Source organism: Crocodylus porosus, unplaced genomic scaffold (genome assembly GCF_001723895.1).
Source record: "Crocodylus porosus isolate Cpor-Errol unplaced genomic scaffold, CroPor_comp1, whole genome shotgun sequence".
Taxonomy (NCBI): domain Eukaryota; kingdom Metazoa; phylum Chordata; order Crocodylia; family Crocodylidae; genus Crocodylus; species Crocodylus porosus.
In genome coordinates this window covers 7,352,733-7,374,033 of record NW_017728951.1, presented here as the reverse complement: position 1 = coordinate 7,374,033, position 21,301 = coordinate 7,352,733, and the positions used below count along the sequence as shown (strand labels likewise).

At 40.5% G+C, this 21,301-nt stretch overlaps 1 protein-coding gene across 6 annotated transcripts in view; it reads right to left on the bottom strand.

Annotated features, from left to right (window-relative positions):
- Nucleotides 1-21,301, bottom strand: part of ADAM12 (ADAM metallopeptidase domain 12) — a 335,949-nt gene that overhangs the window by 217,165 nt on the left and 97,483 nt on the right. For 5 of the 6 annotated variants that reach the window (XM_019555704.1, XM_019555701.1, XM_019555702.1 and 2 more), the window contains one exon: nt 14,107-14,180. In XM_019555704.1, coding sequence (XP_019411249.1) covers nt 14,107-14,180 — 74 coding nt within the window. Of the gene's footprint in view, nt 1-14,106; nt 14,181-14,469; nt 14,915-21,301 lie in introns of those variants that run through there. The other variant, XM_019555706.1, reaches the window with a different exon arrangement.

Genomic DNA, 21,301 nt, shown 5'->3' with positions numbered 1-21,301 from the left:
ACTTACCAGCTCTGAGTCCAGCTGTAGCTCCCTGCTACCTGCTACATCAGGTGAGGACTGCCTGAATCATCAAAGCTCTCCAAATCTTTTCTGAAGATTCAGAGAGCTTTGAATTGATTCGGACCTTTTAATTGGTCCCCTGATTCAATTCAGATTCATAGATTCAGCTACTGAATTGGACCAAATTTCCTCCAAATTGAATCACCACCCAAAGCTTTGCATAGCCCCATAAGACATATAAATTTTAGTGGAATTTCAACAAGAATTAGATGGCTAATTTCTTTTTTGAGCCTTTTGGAAAGCCCCAGTCCTAGTTCCTTCAATTTTCCTGTTTCCTTAATAACATGGAAATGTCAAGGCTTTGCTACTTTGGGAACCCATAGTAACTTATCCAAAGTTACTATTTATGATAATATTTCTATTTTTGAAAAGTCAGAAACCAGAATCAAACCTCAAAGATGTACACATAGCTAAACTGCAAGACCAAAGTGCATCAGCCTTGCCAACTCTGTTGTTTTCATCTTAGGTAGGATGATATTTGACATTTTACTTAAAGCCCTGGATTCTGGAGCTAGGTAATTTCATAGGAATTGCAATTTTCTTTATAGGAATTGAAGCATTTTCTAGAGTTACAATTCTAGCTCTTTGTGGTTGTGGAGAAAAACTTGAAAACATGAATCCAAAAAGGTTAAAAAATATTAAGCCAAATAAAAAAAACCCCAAATAATTTTTTTAGATCTCATATTTTTAAAATTAAATCTTACAATTTGGGGGTTGTGGCTTGTGATTATTAAATGCTTTCTGTTGGTAAAACTGTACAAATGTAAGAAAAAACCCACTCTTGTTTTCTTTTCCTATCCCATCTCTTGTTTGCTAATATCTCCACTATGTTTTTCATCTCTCAAATTGAATTTTCAAGACTGAAGGCAAGGAGTACAGATTTTGTATTTGAACCAAGCAGACCTACAATAGTTGTAAGTGTTGTATGACATTACTATGTAAATGAAAGGTACTGATATAATTATGTAGCTTTAGAGGTACTGTAAAGTCTATTCAGAGGAACTCCTGATGTGCTACTTCTGAAATGTATGAATTGTGTCTTGTTTTACGTTTTAAAATGAGCATGCTCTAACATATTGTGTACTGTACTTGGTAGAGATTGTAAATGATACACAGCGTAACACATGAAACTTTTATGGAAAAATGTCTAATTTAACAAATATATGATAATGATTAAATGACAATTGAGAAGAATGTTATTTGGAAGAGCAAGTATATTCAGTCACTTCTTTAAGCAACAGGAGCACAAGAAATCAGCAACAATAAGCCCCTTCCTGATAGCACTGGGACCACTGAAATCAGGAGAAACCTACTGGTTTTAACATAGTGTATTTAAAACATACGAAATGGAGACCAGATATCATAGCTGATTATAGCATACATGGCACTGCAAGGCAAAACCCCATCACAGAACTCTGAGAGTCACTAAAGCACCAACCAGTTTATGAAAACTGGCTTATGGGAAAATTCTGAGGGAAAATCAAGAATGCCAATGAGTGCATTTATACGCTTCATAGTTTCATAGTAACTAGGGTCAGGAGGGACCTGAACAGATCATCTAGCCTGACCCCCTGCCACAGGCAGGAATGAATGCTGAGCTCACAAGACCCCAGACAGGTGATCATCTAACCTCTTTTTGAATTTACCCAATGTAGGGGTGAGTACCACTTCCCTAGGAAGTTGGTTCCAGATTCTGGCCACCCTGACTTCCTGCCCTTTGGGCAGGGGGCTGAACTCGATGATCTTCCAAGGTCCCTTCCAGCCCTGATGTCTATGAAATCTATGAAACCTATGAAACTGTAAAATATTGCCTCCTGATCTCTAACCTAAACCTATTCTCCATCAGCTTATTACCACTGTTCCTCGTCACCCCAGATGGTGCTGGGGAGAATAGGGCTCTTCCTATTTGCTAATGATCTCCCCTGATGAGTTTGTAGGCAGCCATCAGGTCCCTTCTCAGTCTCCTCTTGCCGAGGCTGAACAGGTTCAGGTTCCTCAGTCTCTCCTCATAGAGCCTGTCCGGCTGCCTTCTCACCAAACGGGTGGCCCTCCTCTGAACTGTCTCCAGGCTGGCCATATCCCTTTTAAAGTGTGGTGCCCAATACTGGACGCAGTACTCCAACTGCAGCCTGACCAATGTCACATAGAGGTGGAGCATCACCTCTCTGGACCGGCTTGAGATGAATCTTTGGATGCATGACAAGGTACAGCTGGCCTTGCTGGTTGCGGTATGGCATTGGCAGCTCATGTTCATCTTGGAGATAATAATGACTCCAAGATCCCTTTCCGCCTCTGTGCTCACAAGGGGGGAGCTCCCCAGCCTGTATGTATGCTATGGATTCCTTCTCCCAAGGTGCAGCACCCTGCATTTAGCTATGTTGAACCCCATCCTATTCTCATCTGACCACTTTTGTAGTCTGTTTAAATCTAGTTGCAGCCTCTCTCTCCCTTCAAATGTGCCCACCTCGCCCCACATCTTAGTGTCATCAGCAAACTTGGACAATGTGCTTTCAACCCCCTTGTCCAAGTTGCTGATGAAGATGTTAAAAAGTGCGGGCTTGAGGACTGAGCCCTGGGGGACCCCACTGCTCACTTCTCACCAGGTTGAGTACGACTCATCCACCACTACTCTCTGGGTGCGCCCCATCAGCCAGTTTTTCACCCGTTCAATTGAAGCCCATTGAAGTTGACCCTTCTGAAGTCAAGGGCTTTAGTCTTGCTATAAGTCCTTAACACCCTGCACTGGATAGTGAATTCCAGCAGGTTATGATTGCTATTGTCCAGGCGGTCAAGGACCTGCAGTCCCCTCACCAGATCATCTCCAGTGGCCAGGACCAGGTCCAGCAAGGCGTTACCCCTAGTGGGGCTGTGCACCTCCTGGATAAGGTGAAGGTGCTGTAACACAGCCAGGAGCCTATGCGAGCAGTCAGAGCTGGCTGTCTGCTCCTCCCAGCAAATGCCTGGGTAGTTTAGGTCACCCATATCAATGACATCTCTTGACCTAACTGCCTCCATAAGCTGACCGGAGAAGTCCCGGTCCAGCTTTTCCCCCTGGTTGGGTCCCTTTCACCATGCCCCCCCTTATAGTTTGACCCACAGTGTCTCTGCCCAACCCTCCTCTAACCCGAAGCTAATCCTTGATGATGTGAGTTGCTCTTTGACATAGAGTGCGACCCCCTCACCTTTCCTCTCTGTCCTGTCCCTTCTATATAGGGTGTATCCCTGAATACCCACTGCCCAGTCATAGGTAGGGTCCCACCAGGTTTCTGTGAGCCCTACTAAATCTGGATTCTTACTCACAATCAGGAGGCACAGTTCCTTCTGCTTGCTCCCCATACTATGGACATTGGTGTAGAGGCACCTCTACATGTTCATTAATGTGCTTTAGGTAATGGTAATGTACCTAGTACCTAATCTAGTACCTCTGATCTATAGATGTTCTCTGGTAGGTGGGGTGGGGGGGTGTTTTAATTAGTGCAGCTCTGAGAGCTAATTAAAATGCCCAGAGCATCATGTGTATCAGCATCCCCATGCTGATAAATGGAGGCATGGCACTTCGAACTAAAGCTTGCCAAAAGAGCTTTAGTTCAAAGCACCCTGCCACCATTTTTCAGTGTGGGGATGCTGATACATGTGATGCTGGAATCTGCTGGAGTATGGTAATTACTATGCTCCAGCATACTTGATTAATTGAGTTTGCTCTGACACGCTGTAACTACAGCATGTTGAAGCAGCCTCTCTACATGTGTATAGGAACCCATTATGAGGTACTAGAAAAATAAGCATTAGCCTATTTTAATATACATTTGCTAAAAAGCATGGGCTTTTGTGATGCTTTAATATGCATCAAAATAGGCTAATGTGCATTAAAGCACATGTGTAGACGTGCCCAATGTCTAAGTCACTGGAGAGATTTTCAAATAATGCAGCAAGCTGGCTGGATACATTCTGTCAACTGCCAGCCTGAGAAATGATCTGGTGTTGTCTAGGATGCCTGGCTTCATACCATGTGTGTTGGAATTTGACAGCAAGTGGGAGATTACGAGATGGAAAGATGTGTCGTGTCCTCCCACCCTCCCCCTGCTCCTGCTTCCTAATTATTTTATTTTTATTTTTGTTAAGGTCACAATCAGATTATAGACAAGAGTGGGTAAGTATTAGTTTTGACTAATTGTTTTCTCTAGCCTCCCTACTAAGCAAAGTAACAATAAAGTTTTGAAAATGCAACACTCTGCTGTTTAAAAATAGATAGAGAACCAAAAGTTAAAGGTAATGTTCCTTCATTATATTTATTACACTAGAAAGTAAATTTTCCTTTCTGATACTTTTTATATATTTAATTAGCAGGTCCAACTCTATGAGTTGTTTTGATATTTATAGAGAGAGACTTTGTGTAAAACAATACCTTCGCTTGTCTTGGTTCAAAGCTATTAAGAAGGCACAGCATCTGACACACAGGGCATTTATACACATGCTCCAGGAATGGGGGAATGGAGCTTTAATTAGAGCGGCTCTGAGGACCACTCTAATTAAAACACCCAGAGTGTCCATGTATCAGCACCCATGCACTGAAAAATGGTGGTAGGGGCATTTTAATTAAGCTCACTAAATGAGCATTAGTAAAAGCAACCCTGCTGCCGTTTTACAGTGCAGGCACACTGATACACATGATGCTGGAGTCTGCTGGAGTGCGGTGATTATCATGCTCCAGCAGTCTCAATTAATCAAGTCTGCTCTGATGCGCTGTGATTACAGCATGTTGGAGCAGCCTTGCTGCATGTGTACAGGCATGCTAGAATTCTAGAGAAGACAATGTCAGGTAGTCAGCCATATTAGTCTGAAGTCAGGCAGATGTCAGGGTTTGCATTTTATAGACTCAAGTTCACAAAAACTTGCACTCTCTCTATATTTTATGTTGTTAGAGAAGACAATATTTAAATCTCTCCTCTGGCTCCACAGTTTTTTACCTATGTTATTATACTCATACTTGGTAATTCTGGCACAAATGCAGAATATAACACTAAGCAAATTTACTAGCTTCTTTGTGACTATTTTCTCCATCTTAAAAAAGGGGATAATTCAGCCTGTTCCTTTGATTAGGTGATGTCTGCCTGAGGCTGCAGAATGAGGAAAAAAGCAGCACTGGTTTTCTTAGTCTGCAGTGGCCACACAGTATTCATAGGAGCTAGGAACATGACAGTGCTGAAATATCATTTCTACTTTGCAAGTGACTTATCAAGATGGAAATTAAAAACACTGCCCACTTGTACAACTGTTTTCTAGGACTTTAGAAGGCATAGGATGGCCTTCATTGTATTAGTGACGATGTGAAGTTGCAACAGAATCTCTATAAATTAATAAATATAGTTGCAATTAATCTCTCACAGGCCTCCATTTTTTTGCATGATTTTTTTACCTTTGCCCAACAAAGAGCAAAAAAAAAAGCAATCAAACAACCACTAGTCTCTTTTAATCTTTTTCCTAATTTCACTGGGTACTTCGACTGCAATGCAGGCCAAAACTGGCGTACTAATGCTACTAAACTAAACTGCAGAAAGCAGTCAAACCCACACATATATAAATAGCTTTGCTATTACCTGTTTACTGTATTATTGGAATGACCATGGAATAAACCAAATACACAGTTGGTGAATGAAAATTTCAGATTGTATGTACATAATATCTATGCTGCAATTATTTAAAACACCATTTTAATTCATTATCCATATAAACTGGTTTGGGGACAAGTACTTAGGAGGACTGAACACTTACAAAATTTCAATATATAGAATTAGACGCTTGTTGTGTTATACCTGCTGAAATGTCTTAACACTTCCAGAAGTACTGCATTTATTTTCTTTCCCACATGTCATAATAACTAGGAAACACTATTTGCTCAAACTTTCCAGGAAAGTAGACTTTGGCTGAAATCAAGCATAAAAGAATTTATGCAAAAAACAATATTTTTCAGAATGTTGTTTATTAAAGTCTGGGTATTAAAATGGAAATCTCAGTTTGGCCTTAAAAAAGCCTTAATCTACTGTTCATAAAACCATTTACTAGTTCTAGGGCCAGATATTTAAAAACAAACCTTATCAAAATTGTCAGGACCCAGGTGAAATCTTTGGTCATCCCTAGCTCTTTGATCAGAGGAATATCATTGACTTTTATTCCAAAATATAGAATATTTCATGTTTTATTTTTAAAATAACTTGAAGAAAAAATAAAATCATGTGTAATTTTAATATTTATGAATTGGCTTTCAATGTATAACAAAGTTTATTTAGCAAAAATTGTCGGCTTGCAATACATTAAGTATTCAATTCTCTGCAAAAAAAATGCAAACGTTGTTTAATTAATCATCCTTATTGCATTAAAACCAACAATTAATACAAATATTGCATAAAACATACTCCCCCTGTAACTGTAATGCCTCAGCTAAAGCCCTATATTTTAATGTGCAACAGACATTTATGTTAGTGTCAATGTAGAAGTGAAGTGTTTTCCCCCCTGCTTCCATTAAAGTGCAGTTTCAACTGTCAGCTTGCACTGAAACACTGCAGTACAGCTGCTGGCTTCAGTACCCACAGATGAAACAGTGACAGGGTTACTATCTTCTTGGCCAAATTACAGCAATAAATTATAATTGTAAGTATATTTTGCAAGGCGCTGTTTCTCCACTTAATATTTTTGTTTGTTTAGACTTGACTCTTCTATCCGTATTTCAAGCCAACAATTATACTTAAGTATGTCTATTTATTAACAAATTTTATCAGTTATTTTCTTTGGAAGTAGGAATGTATTGTTTCTCTTTAAATCACTCCAGTCAAAGTGTCATCGGCAAATCAGTCAGGAGTCTTGTACAGGAGGGTCGGACTGGAAAGGAGAGAAGCATTTATTTTTCTATGAAAGAAGTGTACAAAAGGTTTTATGCTGCTAGAAAACATTCAGTGGCTGGGGAGGCCAAAACTGTTAGATGTAGGTGCCTAAACATAATGGTTTATGGCTTGATCCAACTCCTAAATAATGATAGAAGACTTTCCAATTACATGAGTGGGAGCTGGATCAGATGCCAAAACACGTAAGTTACATCCCAACATAAAAGTGCTTCAATTTTCAGAGGTGGTGACCAGCAGCATCTTTTGCTGACCTGAGTGGCAGCTGCAGATGTTTGTCTCCTCTGAAAAACAGGCCATTTATTTAAATCACCCTAGTTTTCAAATTTAGCCCTCTGGTATTTCATTTCAATTACAGTAATTTCCTTCACAAATATCCTAACTTATCTCCATTATATAAATGAAGAAATTTAAGCACAGACTAGATAAGTGATTTTCCCAAGGTCACAAAGGAAGCCTATGGCACAACTAGAAATAGAGTTCAGATCTCATAGCTATCAGATCTGCATTTTAAACACAAAAGCATCTGAATACCACATCAGTGGTGTTTTCTCCACAAATCTGAATCAAGAAAAGGATCAACTCACTTAGCCTCACCAGGCATTTAACTGTTTCCTCCCAGGAAGGAGACGGTTTCTGTATTCATGTTCCCAATTACCCCAGAGATATTGAGAGGTCCTCACTCCTATTCAGATATCTACCCCACAGGGAGATAGCGGCGCAAGATTGGGCAAACTGAAAGGGAAAATGGACATGCACACATTGTCACGAATTCTGTTTGTCCATCTATATGGTGGCTGTATGGTTGTATAAGTGGCATTTTTGCCAGAATTACAACCCATGCATAAATATTTCCCCTGAAGTGTGGGCACAGAAGTATGACTGCATAGCCTGGGTGTGCACGGTCGGCTACATTCTGGCCAGGCAACCATGTGGCTACGTTCACATGTACCTGGGATAAACTCCCAGGAAAAAATGGAGAGGAGGAGAAGCTGAGTGGTCAAAGCACTTGTTCAGGAAGTCAGAGGTTCTAACCCTCCTCATTGCAAGGAATAAGGTAAAACTTGCATCTTTCTGACTTCCCAGCCCAGTGGGAACCAACACACCAGAAGTCAGGCATTACCCAGAACGTTCTCCAGCACTCCTTCCAACGATCTTTCTTGCATTTACGAGTCACTGGTTGAAACAGATGGAGAACAGTGAGTGATGATGTCTTGGCTCACTGAGAGCAGAAGTCCAGGCAAGAACCCATAACTCCTTTCCACTACCAGATACATCCCATTGAGCCACACAACTACCAGCCCATACTCTTCTATCTGGCCTCATATATCTTACTCTTTTGTCTGCTCAGAGGGCCAGCTTCAACAGGAGTGTTGGAAAAGGGCCTGCCAAGCACTTAATATATGTCATAATAGTTAGGTCACCATGCTGGGAAGCCAGAAAGATAATGGGTTCAACCCCTCCAAGCCTAGAACACAGGTCTTTAGCGTCCCAGGCAAATACCCTAATTTTTCAGCTAGTGTGGTTAAAACATAGGAAGACCCTGGTGCATTTTTGTTGTGTGACTTGAATGCAACTGTGCATATCTAGCTGTAGAGCTGCCCAGCCAGTTCAGGCCATGCTCCATCTACATGTGTGCATCCACATTGTTAATGTAGGGATAATAGAATTGCAACCTGTGGGTTAAGTGCAACACAGAGGCAAACAGAATTCCAACTGCTGTACTCTACCCAATGCCCGGAAGCTTGCAGGAAAAAATACAAATACAAGAGCTGCAGCATCTTTTCCCTGGAGTTCCAAATATTCAACTTTAAAAAATGTCAGTGAAACTGGTGAGTTATAAATAGGACCCAGCACAACACAAACTTGAAGGAAAATGGACAGAACAATCTACTATACTTGAACTATTCTTGTCCATTTAGATACGCTTCCATCACTATGTTATCTGTACTAGTCATATGTTTAGTGTTACATCCCTGTGGTCAGGGAGCATTATTATTCCAGATATCCATGTCACATAGTATGTCTGTAGCTGACCTTCAAATTTGATCCCAGATTTCTGAAGGTCCAAGCCAGCACCCTTAGCACAAAGCCATCCTTCCTCCCCACTCAAACCTACCTATTACCACACTATTTTAATGTTCCATTTATACCTGAAAAACACTTCCACATAAAAATGATTCAAAGCAACACCCTCCCCCAAAGAACACCCTCCCTCTCTCTCTCTCTTTCACACTCTCTCTCTCTCTCTCTCTCTCTCTCTAATATGTTCAAAGGTATTGCTTCTGTGGGCCAAAGCTCTTAAGCACATGATTAACTTTGAAGCTGGCAAGTAACTCACCTGATTTAATCTAGTTAATTTACATGCTGATAATTAAGCATGTGCTTACCATATGGAACCCATATTTGCATGGATGTACAATATGCTTCCAATTGTATGAAAAAGGTTACTAGTGGCTCATTACCAGGCTACTGACAAACTCAGGAGTTCATGTTAATTTCCTTCAGTTTTATTTGCAATATTAAGCCTACTCTACGTTTTACCCCCATGCAGCTACAACTAACTTCAATGGGATTTACAAGTACATAAATTACTGTAGCTTGCACAATACAATGGCACTGGTATAATTTCATGTACCAATTTTATTGGTATTAATTCTACATGTAACAAACTAGAATACAGCAAAGGCTGCTTTGAGTGAAATTTTGTAACTATAACATTTTGTAACTGGTGGATGATTTGATGATTTAAAAAAAATCTCTCCATATGACAAGTGTTTCTAAAACATTTTAAGTTATTGCTCCAAGGCACTCAAGAGTACAATCATTTTCGAAAAACTTTAGTGTGCAGTAAATTACACTTAAGATATCTGCCTGCAACATAAATTCCCTAGTTAGTCTTCAAAGATTGAGATGGAATTTACTGCAAATGATTCTGTTTTTACCATTATATATTCTTAATCATTGTAAATATAATTTTAAGCAACCAGTCTTGAAATAAATCTTTAAAAACATTTCATAAGCATGTAGGTGGGGCAACGTAAAGGATGTAACAGTTGGAGACAATCAAGAAAATCTGAAATGTTAAGCTATGAATACTTACCATGTCCAATTATAAGTGCTGTCACAAAAACAAAATGCAAACACTTCTTCTGTTTTTAAAAATCAGCAAACACCAATGTGACATTAAATATTTCCACAGATAACAGATGGTTTAACACATCAATCCTCAGTTGGTTTGGCTAATGCATCTGAATCATGCCTTGAAATACAATTCTAGCTTTGGAAAATCTCTATGGTTTTTACTAAATGGGTTTTAATGTTAAGCCTACTCAAAGCAGCTGTTTCTGCTAAGTATGGAAAACTATATTCAGTCTTTGTATGACCCAATGCAGGAATTATGTAGTTTAGGGTTTCCCCCCTCTCCCCATTTCCTCAAAGAATAGCATGTTTTACATGAAACAATAGCCAGTAAAGTAAAAGAGCATGTGTGTCAGGACTTCATTTTTGTTGTTGAAACAATGTTTGTACTTGCTGTTTTGCTTTTATCTAAAGCATGCCCATTTAACATTTATTTCAACAGTCCACAGTGAGATCTTGGTCAGAGTCACTTTGTTTTTCATATGTTAAAATGTACTCTCCAAGAGATTATTATTGGTACTTTTTATTCTGTGCCTCTTTAGTGCTTTTCATCCAAGGATTTCAAATGCCTTTCTTCACTAATTAAATCTCAGCACCTAAGTGAAGCAAGTATTATCTCCACTTTACAAATGGATGAACAATGTGGGACACAGACAGAAAGCAAGAGATTGTGGCAAAGGGAAACTGAATTGATATCTTCCAGCTTCCAACCTCAGCTATATCATACCCTACGTATGCTCATACGCAGTCGTTACTAGGATTCATCAAATCCTAACCCAAGGAGAGCGGGCCATGAAAATCTTGTGCTACTGCACTGCTCCCTGCTTTTTGTGACCCTGCAGACATCTCTCCAAACAGGTAACTCTTCACTACTGGAGACGATGAGAGAACTTAGAGGCGCTATACCCTAGAAAACCATACAACTCATTATAATAAATGAAGGATAACCAGTTGAGTGTTAATTTACTGTGGTTCAGCTATACAGGTTGGAGTAGCCTTTCAGGAAGATTCTAGGGCAGTAAAGGATCAGCTCTAGCGCAGCTACTGAGCTGTCAGCAAGATGGACTGACTTGTGGGGGGTAGGATTACGTACAACAGATTAAGTACAACAGATCCACTGTGCTTTTGTAGATTTGCAAAAGCAACTACAGTGGTGGCTTATGACAGAATGCTTAAGCAGGTCTGTGAAGAGATATGGGCTGGTCTTTTTGTTACAGGAAAACTCCAGGAGACACTATCTTCCAAAAGTGTAATCTGGCCCTAGAAAATGTTATGTCTATCCTGTTGCCACTCTTGGAAGACTTTCGTTTATGACCGAAAGATCCTGGCCCCAAGACCTCCCAGAACTCTTGGAATCAAGCAGCAGCTTCATGCCCACGTTAAATATTCCAAACTTTCAAAGTGTGTCACATCTTCTCTTGCTACTCATATCCCACCACCCTATGTTTACATAACACACCGCAGCATAGTACCCACTACTGCACAATTCCAACCCATGGAAATGCAACTATTGATTTCTGTAGGCAAAGAGCCAAGCCACTGCTCTGCTCTGTACAGCATGGATTATTTCTTCTTATCTACTTGCAAAAAACCATGCACATACAGAGTAACAACAAATAGATAAAGATATTGATGCAGTACAAATGCAAAGCAATTTACATGACACTTGTCTTTGCCAAAATTGCTCAACCAAGCAAATGACGTGACTGAATGAACATATGCCATTATAGGCTTGATTTTTGAGCTTGATTTCCTGAATATGGACTTAAATTTTTTAATGAAATGCAAAAAATAAATTGCAAACACCTTGTTGAAATTAAACCAATGATCTATCCAAGGGCAAAGAGATATACAGTATCTATGACTAGCTATTTATGTGGTTGGGATCTCTCAACAGTGTCATATTTTACAAGCTCCAGAGGCAAGCAACGTTAAATGTATATTAACTAGTTCAGTTATATATTAATGAGTCAGAGACCCACTGTGCTGGGTGCTGTACAAACATACTAGAAGATAAAATTTTGGCTCTGAAAAGTTCACAGTAAAGGCAAATAAATCAGAGAAACAAGTAGTAAATGAATGAATGCTTTAAAGAAAAGACTGACCCATCGTATCAACATCTGTGCCAGTCAAGCAAGTTGTACCACTGATTAATATGCTGTCCTGTCTTCTGTTTATCTCATACAGAAGATGGAAATCACAATCCTGAAGTTACCTAAATCTAACGGTTTATTGCAGGTACAACAGAATTTAATATGTCCACCATCTGCAATATTAGTGGTTTTATGTTCTTTTAATCTTTAAGAGGGAATGAAAATCGTTTCTTCAATTGCAGCATACTTGACATTCCAGAAACAAGGCACACCCTTTGTCAAATACTAAAAGAATAAAAAACTAAACCCACATTTACTCAGAAAATTAATTCCCCCTTTGCTGCAATTCAATTGGAACTGAATAACCCCAGAATGTGCAATCTGCAATTTGTTTCAAAGATAGGAAATGAACTACTAAGAACCACTGCAAATCAACGAGCATTATGATTTGGACATAACATGGACTATCAGAGTGAAGTGGACTCTGTGCCACAGAGCGTGGTGTCAGGGTCATCCAGTTGCCGGGTAATAAAAAGCATTATTCCCAATTTTAATGCAAAGCAGTAAAGAGTTACCCAAATGAATTCCACTTTGGATCACTTAGCATGAGCTTAAGGGCAGCACATACATTTCCTACTGTAGGCTTCTGCTTTCACATATAAAGTCTTCTCTTTCTTAGTGTTTTCAGTATCTCCAAGGATTGAGAAAGCAATTATTGTTAGATTTTAAAAGCAACAAACCTACAATAGCTGTTTCCCCTCAAATTACTATTATAGGGAAGAGGGTACCATAGGATGCATGTGTCCCTTGATATCGACTTTAACACAAATATATAGAATTTTGTACCAAACGCTTTAAGATATTTTCTGTTAACTTTGATTACTTACTGTTGGCATGTGATGTTATCCCTGAAAGCGAAAGGTGGTCTCATAGTTAAAACTTGATAATCTGTGTTTAATTACTGGTTTGCCACAGACCTTTGCTGACTTTGGGTACGGTACATAACTTCTCTATGATGTCTGTTCCTCATCCTCTGTCTGTCCTACATAATTGTTGTAAACTATTCAAAACAGGACCCCTTTGCTTCTATATACATATATAATGCTTTGGAGCTAGGAGCCCTGACTTCAATCCAATAATAATGGACTGGTACAGTGATGCCAAAGAGAACCATACAATTTTATTATGTTTAGTCCAGGGCTTATCTTACAGCTACTGGGAAATGCAGAGACTTGGATAAAAGCAGTCCAATATGGCCAGTATGAGTTGAAGAGAGTGAACAGTTGGAAGGGAACTTCTCAGCAGCCCTATAAAGCTCTGCTGTATTGAAAAGCAAACAGGGCTTTGCAGTTTGTGAGGATCATGTCATCAGGAAGGGTGGGGCCAAGCCAGGGGCCAGCTGCTTTATGTAACATCTCTGGCTCCATCCAACAAACTTGTGAAACTCCCACTGAGATTTCCAGCAGGGGGTAAAATGGGCCGTTTGTCTCTTACCCTACATATCAGGGATGGGATGTATGCATAGGCAGTAAGCCAATGTCCATGGGGAGGACTATCAGGAAAGGCCAAGCCCTCCAGAAAGATGCTTCAGGGTCTGTGGGGTTTTCCTTTACAGTGTAAATAGTGGGGTTACTGCAGAAAAACAACAAGGATGAGAAAAAAGGAAAACATTGAGAAGGACTATTTTTCTCTTCAGAGTCACACACGGGCTAAATTGTGACACAATGGTAAGCAGGATTAACATACCCAGAATATAAACTGGAATGAAATATTTATGGTCAGGAGCCTGTTCCTTGAAGTGCTGCATAGTAGATTTGCCCACGGTTCCAAGCTTTATACAAACTATCAATCTTAAAAACTTTAAACCCTCTGCTAGTGCCTCCAGTGTGCAGTGAATACAAATTAGATTTACTTACTCGTTTCTCTCCAGACTGATGACCAATTGCTTACTTTCAGCTTGTATTACAAACGTCAGCATTGCTGGGTGACTCTGAAAAATGAAAATGAAGTAGTTGAGCTTAATGCCAATAGCGTTCTTGTACAGCCTGTTCTGTAGTGTGCTGAGAGCCCCTGAATGACCCTGACCACAATGGGAGGTGATGGAGAACCCAGCAGAATTGGGCCCTCCTTGGTGCCTGGGGAGAATGCAAAGCTACTGGGGTCTCTGCAGTGCAACATCCCTTAATAACCAATGTTTCAGTTAATAAACAGAAATAATGGAAGCGTGGTACTGGTACTGTTACATTTTCTTTTAAAGAGATAGATAAAAGACACTGTACCTTTTTTAGCAATGGTACAGCTTGCATTCTTCCTGAGAACAGACAGCAGCCGTAACATACTTCTAACTCTGTATGTGAGAGAGAACCCCAGCAGTACTCTGGAAATCATTTTCAGGAGACCTCCTGAGAGAATTTTAATAAAAATTTTAAACCATTCGTTTCCTTCTCCACATGTTGATGTAATTAGATCTTGCCACTTATAAAATGCCTTATGAAAACTCTCTGATATAGTAGAATTTCTTAACATGAGCCATAAGCAAATCAGACTTAGGCCTTTGTAAGGAAGGGGCCATCTGCAGTTTAACATGTTCATGGTCACATCTCGTTCCTCCCTCACCTGTAACTAGTTCCACTAAGCTGTGCCAGGGGGTTCTGCTGCATGGCCCCAGTGGAGTTACTGAGATGCTTAAAGGGAAGCACATACTGAAGGACTTTACTGATTCTGGCTCAAAAACACAGAAACCCTGTACACCATAGTCCCAAGGCTATCACCAGACCATGGCTAGGCAACCCCCAGCATGCATGCCAAAGTGTTTTGCTTAGCACATGCACCTTGGGGTGGATTGTGGAGGAACCATGAGGGGCTTAATCCTTGTTGTGGCAGTGCAGCCCTGGCCCCTTCCCTATCCTCTGATCTGAGGCGCACATGCACCTGCTGCTGGCAACAAGCTGGCCCGGGGCTCTGTAGACTCCATGCAGCTCCATACAGCTCTGTAGACTCCATGCAGCTACTTGCAGCTTCCCTGCCGGCTCCTGCAAGCAGCTCGGGATCCATGTCAGGCAGCTGGGGTCTGCCCAGACCCCAGGCTGACTGTGGTGGCAGTCAGGAGGCTGCAAATGGCAGAGCCCTAGTCCAGCTCATTGCTGGTGGTGGGTGCACATGCGCCTTGCAGCAGATGGTGGGGAAAGGGCTGGGGCTGCACTGCCACTACAAGGGTTGGGCCCCCAGCATGCCAACATCTTAAAAGTCGAGTTTGCACGTGTTTTTGGCACTGCTTGAAAACATTGCAGTTCCCTGCACTAGACCTTCCACGGGAAGTATGTCACTGAAGAATTAATTTTTCCCTAGAAATATCTGTAAATGTTAACACAAATCTTGTAACTTCTTCATTAAAATAAACAATGCTGTAACTACACACATGCTGACTGTTCAGGTTGGAGTTCTCAGAAACAAGGCCAATAATAATCATGAAAATCTCATAAGAACAAAAGACAAAGTACTTAACCTCATTAAGTCAAAGTTAGAACACCACGGAGAGTATACAAATAATTTCTTGCCTAGGAAGTTCTCCCCTTAACCAGAGAAAAGCACACAAAAAAGGCAGGGGGTGGGGGAAGAAACTTTCACCCTGGCATAGGAGGCAGGACACCTGGGTCTTATTTCCAGCAGTACCACAACTTTGTGTGCGACTTTCTCGGCCTCCCTGCCCCATGGTAATTCTTGCTTATTTCACAACTATAGGAGGCTAATTTCTTTGATACCTGAAAAACTCCAAGTTCTCAAATGGATGGTTAAAGGCTTGCAGCATGAACTTTTATAAAGCTTTTGGGGTTGAGGAACAGCCGTGCCTATGCCACTGATCCTCAACCAGGCTTTGGCGGGTACCCAGGGACACCATTAAAACTTCTGAAGAGTGCTGCAAGGTGTGAAGAGAAGAGTGAGGGGATAAGCGCATCTTCAATCTCCACCCTGCCTAGCTGCTGTCCCATGTCCACTGTCCAGCCCCTCTACAAGTGGATAAGAACTGCAAAACATAAATTATTTTTTAAAACTGGATGCCATTCGATTCACAGAAGTTATGGAGGAGTGCCTTGAGTCAAAAGTGTTTGCAGTCTAAAAAGGTTGAGAATCACTGCTCTATGCAGTCTCTTTGCATAAGAAGCAAATGCACCTATACTCATGACTACCGCACTTGAATTTTAACATACTGTTTCCAGCATGTTAAAGTAATCCAAATCCAGTTTTAAATGGGATCATACTGGAACATATTTTAAAGGATCATCCACACTAAACTTATATTTTATTAAGCAAGCTTCACTGGATTGGTAGACAATACTGTCCTGTTTTGAAAATCCATTGGTAGTTCAAAAAATCCCAAACAAGCCAAAAAAACCCAATAGTAGCTGCTCTGTACAATGAATTTGCTTTTGAAGAACAGTTTAAATTAGGTCAACCACAAAGCTGGAGCACTTAGTTTAATGATTTAACATTTAACTGACTTTTTAAGAATGTTTCTGAATTTCTGATTGATGGACCAATAAATTGATGCTGTCCATCTCAAAATGACTGATGGATGGTGAATGCTTAAAGTATGATTATGTATAAAAGATTTAGAAAATCAGAATGTTACTAAAAGTAAAATTATTATGAGGAGAATACCGTAGATGTGAGAGCATCAAAGGATGATGCAGAGTTATAAATTCAGTATATTAAGTGTGGCAGCTCCCCAACTCCCTGGTCTTAGACATGCCATTAAACACAGACTATGCCTTAAAAAAAGTTAATTTCCAACTAAATCATCTATTTCAAACATCACCAATATACATTCAGATGTATTTTTGCCTTTGAAAAACAGCAAAAGGATTACAATTCTGCATCCAAGTGAACTTTGCAATAACTAGATCTTACTGAAATGCTAAATAAAAATTTCAGACTTGTCTTGGCATTCAGTAGGCACATGGGAGTCATTTATTGACATGACAATTTAGAGGTAATTTCAATTACCACTTTAATATTAGTGCATTGGTTCCAAAGTCCAAAATATATGCATACTATAGAATTCAGAGAAGAAAATACAATTAGCTACAATATAATACAGTAAAAAAATTAAGATATTATACCAGCATCATGGCTTCTCCTAGACTAAAGGACCTTCTGCTAATATGTAAATGACAGATATATTTATTCATAGATTCATTATACAATTTTTTTCTCGACAGTCAATTGACATCAGCAGGCAGTAATGTCAAAATAATGCAGAACAGAATGCACCATTATAAGATAACACCCTTTGAAAGGGGCACTTGGTAATTTTAAATAATGTCTTGCTGTTCAGATTTTGCATTTTCCAAATACTAAGCCAGTGATTCTCAACTGGGGCATCACAGTAGAGATCCTCCCAAGAGTGCCGCTGGGCCCACTCCCTGTGCCACAAGGTAAATAATCACTCCTCTTCCTGTCCAGTGCCAGGCACCCCAGCATACCACAGGCAAGTGGGGGGACTTGGGGGTTATGACTGACCACAAGATGAACATGAGCCACCGATGCAATCTCACAGCTGGTAAAGCAAACAAAACACAGGCTTGCATCCATAGGTGCTTCTTAAACAAATCCCAGGATGTCATCCTCCCGCTGTACTTGGCCTTGGTGAGGCCACGGCTGGAGTACTGCATCCAATTCCGGATTCCAAAATTTTAAAAGGATGTGGAAAAGCTTGAGAGAGTCCAGAGGAGAGCCACACACATGATCAGAGGGCAGGAAAACAGGCCTTATGATGAGAGGCTGAGAGCCATGGGGCTCTTCAGCCTGAAAAAGCACAGACTCCGGGGTGACCTGGTGGCTGCTTATTAGTATATAAGGGGTGTGCATCAAGATCTGGGGAAATGCCTGTTCACCAGAGAGCCCCAAAGGATGAAAAGGTCAAACAGACACAAACTCCTCCAAGACCATTTTAGGCTGGACATAAGGAAAAACTTCTTTACTCTCTGAGCTCCCAAGGCCTGGAATAGACTCCCCCTAGGGGTGGTGCAAGCACTTACTCTGGACTCCTTTAACAAACATTTGGACACCTATTTTGCGGGGATCCTTTGACCCTAGCTGACTTCCTGCACAGGGGGCTGGACTCAATGATCTTCTGAAGTCCCTTCCAGCCCTAATGTCTATAAAATCTATGCAGTGGCACCTGCAGCTGCTTTCTGCAGCTCGGGTGTGGGCTCCCAGCTGTGTGTTCTACCGTGAGAATGCAAGTGGACAGGTGCACATGGACCCACAGGGCTGCATTTTTCAGCATGGCTCATTCCCCATCCCCCTGCCCTTGCCTTATGCTGAAGGAGCAGCGCTTGCCCCTTTATATACAGAACAAGGATAGAGAGGGGACAGTTTGTGGAAAAGCAGGACACAGAGAAGTGAGGTCTTCCGCTGCCATAAGCTGCATTCTAGTTCAGTAATTCTGAACTGGAGGTCCCCTAAATTCTGAAAAATCAAGAAGAGGAGCCTTGAGGCTAAAAAAGCTGAAAATTACTGAACTAGACCCTGCTGCTGCTCCCAGGAAGGTCCCATGGGTAAAGAGAGAGTTCAGAACTTGGGAGACCCCAATTGCAAGCCCTGCTTCTCCGCAGAGTTTTTAGGTATCCTTGGGGAAGCAACTTATTGTTTCACTTCCTCTCTGGGGTAAAAAAATTAAAGAATCAATAATGTCTCTCTCCTTCATACATTTGTTGTGCAAACAGAGGTTATTCTAAAGAACAACTGCAATAATATGTAAATCTTATTTAAAAATAAGAGAATAGAGCATATTAAGGAAGCCAATTGATTAGTCACATGTTTCCAAAGTCTCAAAATTGCTTCAGTTTCTTGCAAAAGCACATAAGCTGCACTTCAAGCCAACCTTCTGGAAAATGAGAATTGGAAGAATGAATAAAAATTGTTACTGGTATTGGTTAAACGTTTTATATATTCAGTACAGAGTCATCCAAAATAAAGCTAACCTTTGTGGTGTAGAAAGAGTTGGGTTTTTTTTTTTTTACAGTATTTACAATATTTTTGAGTCATAAGCAAGGAGCTATATATTGTTAACTTCTATGCTGATGATAACACAATTTATTCTATAGGCAAATGCTTTAAAAATTAGAAAATATGAAATTACAGTGGTTTTAGTAAAACAACATCACTTTAACTACAACTAAACTTTTCGGACCTGGCAACCCAGCACCAACGGGGAAGTGCCACTGTGTGGACAGATTTCACATGAAACGAGAGAATGGTGCATGGTGGAATGTGCTAAGAAACAGACCTGGACCTCAAAATATTTAAAGTAATCATGTTTTCTCTGCTTCTCTCCTAATTTAAAGTATCTAAATTCAAATCATTATACATTCTCTGAAGATATAATTATAAGAGACATACTTCCATTAGTTTGCACCAGCATTTATGAAAATATATGCAAATTTGCAATCAACTCTGGAGGTTCTTTTAGTTTGTTTGAGGATGTTGGCTGCCTTGAATTAGGATTAGGAAAGTTTATCTGGTAATCAAGGTGAGGGGGAAATCCATGAACACTAAATAAATAGTGCATAATTAGAAATAAGCTTTCAGTTAACACGGAACAAGAATTGCTTTCTGAAAGTCACCTGAAAAATGGGTAAGACAAAGAAATGGATGATTTAAAGAATCTCATGATTTAGATACTATTCAACTGTTGACAGAAACACATCAAAAGGTATGATCTATTCAAAAGCCAGTTGGCAGGGAGAAATTCTCTCATTTTCTCATAATGGAACTAGAATCAATATACATATTGTTACCTGCTGAGCCAGCAATGGCTTTTAGATTTATTGCTTTCCTGAAATCTGAATGATTCAGAAACACAAGCAGAATATAATGCCAATGAAAGCACCCACTGACTAAGAAACACCACTTATCCCATTTAAAAAATGGCTTCACGAAGTCTATGCCCTGGCTGGTTAAGATAGCCATCACGGTCAAAAATCATTTTTATAAACAACGGCTTCCTGCTGTAGACTTATTCCCCAGCACCAAAACTGTCTTCAGGAGAGCTTTCTTGGCCATACTGCACTTAAATGTACCCTTCAGATTTCAATGGAGAAACTGAAAGTTGAAGAACGTAGAAAGAAAACTATTACTTATATATTTTATTTAAAAATCACTATTAAGATTAAAATAATTCAGGAAAGCTCTCCAGGCCTTATGCCACAAGAAAAGAAAAGGCAAGGGAGAACAGTAGTCTTGCAGTTATGTTGGTACTTTAGATACTCAAGTTCAAAGTCCAGATGCCATAGGCTTAACTAGTGATGCTGGGTAAACCACTCAGGAGCAATCTTTACTCCCTTACTTCAATGGAGAGAAGATTTAATCTTTCATCTCATATTCTGCATCAGTTCCCCCTCTATAAAATGGGGTTTCAACACATCCACTCTCTATCAGCTACTTTGGACAGGTACTGCCTTTACTGTACATGCACAACACACAACAAAGTAGGGTCCTTATTGGATCAAGGTACCAAGGCTTTAGTCAAATACAAGTAATAACAGCAAGTGGCATGCATGTCTTCCTATGATGTCGCACACTTTTATTTCTATAATGCCTTCAGTTGGATCTTAGGTTGTGTCTTTATAGAAAAGCTGGACTAGAAGGGACCTCAGGAGATCATTTTGTCCAGGGCTGTCCAAATTCTGAGCAGTAAGTGCTGCAAGCCACATGAGTCATAGGTCTTGGGTCACACATTGCATGGGCTCCCTGGGACTCTCACTGTGTGGGTGGTGCAAGCTGCCTCCCACTCCCCCCTGCATGCATGCACACACACACTTTCCACAGCCAGACAGGAAACACAAGCTGCCCACCCCCAACCCCATGCCTTGTTGCCACATGGACAGTGGTCTTACTGGGGCTGCTCCTGCCATGCTGCTCTGCCCTGGAGACTCTAGCCATCACCGCATCAGGAGCAAGGAGAAGGAATGGCAGACAGGTGCCATCCAGATGGGAACCCACGTTAACCTCCTGTAGGCCAGAGGTAGCCTGCAAGCTGCCAGCTAGACAATCCTGATGTAGTCTTAGATCTGTGTAACTCCCTGGTTAAGGTAGGATCATCCCTAA